We start from the raw sequence: 5,979 nt of genomic DNA, 5'->3' as shown, positions 1-5,979 counted from the left end.
TTTGTATTTTAATAATGAAATGGAGATCTGTTTTAAAGGTTAAAACTCATTTAATTTTATGTCTTATAGGGTTTATACTAAGTACAATATTATATAACTGTAATAATTCAACTGTAAACCTAAAAATGGACAGCCAATTTTGTAAGAGATGCAGCCTAGCTCGGAAAATTGTTATTGAATATGTCAAAGCTGATGTAGTGAAATGCTTCTTCTAAGTATGTGGTTATTAAATAAATAAAAAAAGCAAAGATCTAACAGATAACAAAAATAGAAGACATACTATGTAGACATCACCATCCCATGCAACAATAAGGGAGTTCACTCAGTGGGTTTGATGTGGTGGATGCTGGCCCAGGAAGTTCTGTGCATGTGTGGTACCATCTCCAGTGAGCACCCATGGGAGGTCATGCCTGATCTCTACTTCTACAGAGACCCTGAAGAGATTGAGAAGGAAGAGCAGGCAGCTGCTGAAAAGGCTGTGACCAAGGAGGAATTTCAGGGTGAATGGACTGCACCAGCTCCTGAGTTCACTGCAGCTCAGCCAGAGGTGGCAGACTGGTCTGAAGGCGTGCAAGTGCCCTCCGTATCTACCCAGCAGTTCCCTACTGAAGATTGGAGTGCCCAGCTGGCCACTGAGGACTGGTCTGAAGCCCACACTTCTCAGGCCGCTGAATGGGTTGGAACAACCACTGAGTGGTTGTGAGCTGTGCTGCAGTCACCTGAGCACGATGGAAAGAAGGTGGATGGAAAATAAAGTGTTTCTAAAAAATAATAAAATAAAAAATAAAAGACATACTTTTTGAAAAAAATTGATCACACCTAGTTTGAGGTCCTCACATAAGAAAACAGTATTTTGAAAAACTTTCATGTTAAATTTAAGGCACTCTTGAGTGACTTCAAACTATGCAATTTGCCTTCAGTTTGTGCTTAATTATATCCAAGAAGAGTTTTTCCAACTCTCTTTCATGATAATTATCCTGCAAAATTTAACTTAGCTCCATTTACAAAGACTTATGCACAAGGTTAACAGTAGTGAATCAATCATTTCTCTTTTTTACACCTACTTTCTGGTAATAATTCTCTTTCTTCCACATAACACAAGCCATCCAAGTACTGATGACATGCAAGCCACTTATTTTCCAAAAATGCTTTTATGAGTTCCATACATAATTGTACACTCACTAACACTGAAGAAAAGAATACTGTAATATCATACTTTGGAATCCATGGAAGGATGGGTGCTGGTTCCAGGATACCCTCTCCCTCCACAGACACCAAAATCTGCAGATATCAAGTCCCTTATATAAAAGGCATAGTGCTATAGACTGGTATAGTATTTTCATAGAACCTATGCACATCCTCTTAGATACGTTAGATCATCTTTAGATTATTTTTTGTGTTTGTGATTCTAAGGATCAAACTCATGGCCTTGTGAATGCTAGGAAAGTGCTCTACCACTGAACTATACCTCCGTCCCTATTAGATTAGTAATAACACCTAATATAATATAGATTATCAGCAAAATAATTGCTATATTGAATTGTTTAGGGAATAATTACAAGAAAAAAATTCTGTACTTATTCAGTTACTTTGCAGGCATAATGATATTTGTGATCCAAATCCAGGTGTGCAAAATGCAAGGATGTGGAAGTCAAACTGTATATTCAAGCCACTCTACTACATTCTTTTAAATACATGGAGTTTTTACTGTATTATGTCTAGTGTTTTCTTTTCCCTTCACTTCATGTATTTAACACTAGTTTTGGCATTTGGAAAGAAGCACACTTATAAGAGTCTCTACATCCAAAAATACCAGAACAAATAGGGAAGCTTTAAGAAAGGTTCAAGGAAGCCAAGAAAGAAATTACACATTGTTGATATTAGGTTTCAAAACATGCTTTCAAAATAAGCCTCAGTGCAGAAAATAAGTGACTGTGGAATGCTCAGCTACAAGTGGGACATCTATAACACACATCCTCCCCAGTGCTTAGGGACCATGGCAGAAGAAGGATCAGAAAGACTGTAAGAGTCAGAGGTCAGGGAGGACTGGAGCAAAACTTTGGTTTGTAGACATGACAGGACCACTGGACTGATGAACTCACCGCAGCTGTAGCTACCTACACAATACCCGCATACAATCAAGACAGTCAGCATTCTAACACTGAGTAGGAAAGGATTTATGAGTCCTCACCCCTAACTGAGGGGCTATGGACAGTTGATGGCTTCTGGAGAAGGGAGTCAGTTTTCTTTATGGGTACAGTTCCTGGTAGGTTGACCACACCCCAGTGAATAGTCCTACACCCCAGAAGTATATGGATAGCTCAAATTATAGTTGATGGGTCATTGAGTTTTTTTAAAAAGAGGATATGAAGTTTGGAGGTAAGGAGGTAGAGATGGATCTGGGAGGAGTTGGATTAAATATGATCAAAATAAATTGTATGTAATTATCAAAGAATTAATAAAATATTTTTAAGCACAAAAAATGGAAATAGAAGTTCAGTAAGATCAGAATCACGGAGGTAATCAAATGAAGCCACCTTTTGCTGTAGAGAGATAGCTGTGATGCTGAATGGCCTCGATTTTGGTTCTTCCAGCCCTGTGGGGCCAAGAACTAGAATCATGGTTGCTTACGAGAATTAGATGATAAGACTCTTGCTGAAGATACCACACACCTTGGTTGCAAGATACAGTGAAAACAGGCTACAACTGAACTGGAAGATTTCTCTCTACTCACTAGCTTTCTCAGTGCTGGAAAGTTCTGTGTGGACTGGGGGGTGGGTTCCAATAGTCTTTCCTAACTGTGAACCCTAAAAAATTCAATATCAACCACTAAGCAAGATGTTCCCACTTGTGTAATAATGACACAACTGTTATGGGGGTAAACCAACCACTCTCTTGGATTTGAAGCATGCTCCACAGGAAGGAACCCATTCATGGTACTGTAAACCCAGTCAAAAATGTATGACTGCAAAGTCATAAGCCCTACTGGGGAAATTATTACTATTGCTTGGATAAATTGACATAGTATCAAGCTGCCTTCTAAATCTCTCTGTTTATACCCACAGACAAATGCTACTCTCAGCATTAACAAGAGAAGACTCCCTGAGTGAACAGTGGTGAATGCAGAGACTCATGGCTGCACAAGGTACTGAGAATAAGTGGTAGCTGAACGTTCAGCCCTGAACAAGACATTTATACAGCCCCATCTAAAGCTCAAAGAATAGGATAGGAAGCTTGTGAGAGACAGGAGATAAGGAGAAGAGCTGCACAACGCCATCTTCTGAGGATGACAGATCTGCTGCAATTGAAACTCACAGAAATTGTGATTACTTGCACTGGGCATGCACAAGACTGGGCCTGACAGCAATCCAGTTATGGATGAAGGAGGTATTCAGTTCATGGGAGGACCTTACTCCTCCAGGATGAACTACTGGCTACTAAAAGATTCAGTGTGGGGGGGTCATTGTCTTCAGTACTGTACCCACTGGTGAGTCCATCAAACCCCAATGGATAGTTTCAAACCCATGGTCACATAGAGGGACCCCTGGTTAAACTCAGTGGGTCACAAAAGAAAAAGACATGAATGTGAGAAAGGGATTTGTAGTAGGGGAATTGACAGAGGTGAGAGGTGAAAGTAATTAGCATGCATTTTATATGTGTATGAAAATGTCAAAGAACAAATTAAATTAACTGTTTTAAAACACAGAGCCAAGCATTCACCCAAGTGGGAAGCATACTGGAGATCTCCCTTCTCAAAGTTGAAGGTACAAAAGAGCATACCTGCAGTATAAAAACGAAGAAAAGATCTGGAAAGATGGTTCAGCAGTTAGGAGCATTGGCTCCTCTTGCAGAGGACTCAGGTTCCATTCCCAGCACCCATATGGCAGCTAACAGCCATCTGTAACTCTAGTTCCAGGGGATCCAATACCCTCTTCTGATCTCCATGGGTATTGCATGACACAGGTGCACTTACATACATGCATGCAATACACTCATATACATAAAATAAAAATAAATTTTAAAAAATTTTTGGTCTTTTTGAGACAGGGTCTCCCTGTAGGCCCAGCTGTCCTGGAACTTACTACGTAGACCAGGCTGGCCTTGAACTCACAGAGATCTGCCTGCCTCTGCTTCCCGAGTGCTGGGATTAAAGGCGTGTGCCACCACGCCCGGCCCAAATAAAATATTTTTTAGAAAGACTGAAGAAAAATTTCTGCCACATAAGGATTACAAGGTGAAGACCAATCTTGGTGATATAACACATTCCAAGCCAGCCTGAGCTATATATCAAAAGCCAATCTTAAGAAAACAACAAACAAGAAAGGCAGTATAATGTTGTCCTTGGCTAGTATATTAGAACGTGGTACTGGATTGCTGTTCAACTGGATTCCTGATGATGATGCTGCCCTGTCTGAAGAAGCACATGTACTTTCTAGTCTGCTGATAGGAGCCTCTACCCAACCATGTTCATGAAGTGACAGGCTGAGCTGCCAGAGCTACCACAGAATGAAGCAGAGCTGCCTCACTTAGAACGGTTAAATCTCAGATTCCCTTAAGATTCCTGGGAATAAATGCATATATGCTATGTGCTGCTGAAACCCCAATTGTTTTACTGTAATGGGAAAGTTATACAATAACAAAACTAGATTCTTCCAGGAAAAATATTTAAGATCAGAAAAGTCAGTTGATATAAATTATTATAGGAAAAGAATAAAGGAACTATGGTCAGCATCTCAGCAGGTACTGAAAAAAATTGATAAAATTCTACATCCATTTGTGAATTTAAAAAAAAAATATGACTTTCCCTGGGCCTGCACCACCCACAGGCCTCTCTCTGACCAGCAGGCCTCTCTCTGGGGCAACTGTGGAACCACCAGTGCTTCCTGATCCTTTGCATCCAGACCAACTCAGTTCCTTCTCAGGTTCCCAGGAGCACTCTGGGCCAGGCACCGCCCTCACCTCCCTCTGCTTCCCTGGGCTTGCATGACCCACAGGCCTCTCTCCAACCCACAGGCCTCTCTCTCCAGAGTAAGTCGATCACACATCCTCCGCGCCTTGACTACCCCAGCCTCATTCACCCTCCCATCTCCCCCACCGGTCTCTCCTCCTAGCCTGGGTCCTGTCCCATTCCTTCTCTTGGTGCCCCAGACACCTGGGAAACCACCACTGCTTCCTGATCCTTTGCATCCAGACCAACTCAGTTCCTTCTATGGTCCCCAGGAGCACTCTGGGACTGGCCCCACCCTCACCTCCCTCAACTTCCCTGGTCCTGCACTACCTACCAACCTCTTTCCTGGTCGCCTGGGCTGACATTTCCTCTTCCTGGTCCTTTGCATCCAGACTGACCCCAGCACATCAGTACAGTCACCAGGGGCCCTTGGGGCAGCTTTCTACCCTGATCTTCCTTTGCATCTCTGGGTGGCAGGCCACTAGCTGCCCTAGACCAGCATCTTTCCTGAGTCCAGCTGCCAGGCCAGTCCAACCCCCAAATTCCTGATGTCAAAATCTTTTCATGGAGGGATCCAGACCTTAGGAGAAAGCCTGAGAGCACCTGATCCTCATCTGACTTGGACCTGTGTGGGAACCCCTGAAGACTAAAGCAATCCAGCCACTCCAATATAAAATCAAAAGAGAAAACTGGAAGCTTAGAGGAACCAGCTTGTTTAAATGAACCAGCTTTTCATGCCCAAAAAGTAAACCACAAAGCCACATAAAGTTTGCAAAAAGAAGCAGACCTAATTTTGAAGGCTTGAGTCTCACACAAGAATCAGAAATCACATGTCAAAATCACAGAGAAAAAATAATAACATGAAAAACTAAAATAAAATATCCCCACCAAATACCAATACTACTCTAAAGGAGTACAATGAGAACCCCTAACAGATAATGCAGGACATAGAACTCAAAAGAACAGCTATGAATATGATAAAAGAATTCACTGAATTTAAAGAACACACAAACAAGGTAATCATAGAGCTG

At 41.8% G+C, this 5,979-nt stretch overlaps 1 protein-coding gene across 1 annotated transcript in view; it reads left to right on the top strand.

Annotated features, from left to right (window-relative positions):
* Nucleotides 1-703, top strand: part of LOC115072574 (40S ribosomal protein SA-like) — a 90,874-nt gene extending 90,171 nt beyond the window's left edge. Inside the window, exon 2 of the mRNA XM_029570031.1 lies at nt 314-703. Coding sequence (XP_029425891.1) covers nt 314-703 — 390 coding nt within the window. The remainder of the gene's footprint in view (nt 1-313) is intronic.
* The last annotated feature ends 5,276 nt before the right edge of the window (nt 704-5,979 follow it).

Source organism: Nannospalax galili, unplaced genomic scaffold (genome assembly GCF_000622305.1).
Source record: "Nannospalax galili isolate Female #2095 unplaced genomic scaffold, S.galili_v1.0 scaffold660, whole genome shotgun sequence".
Classification (NCBI taxonomy): Eukaryota; Metazoa; Chordata; class Mammalia; order Rodentia; family Spalacidae; genus Nannospalax; species Nannospalax galili.
The sequence above is the reverse complement of the archived record's forward strand: the minus strand, read 5'-3'. Positions and strand labels throughout refer to the sequence as shown.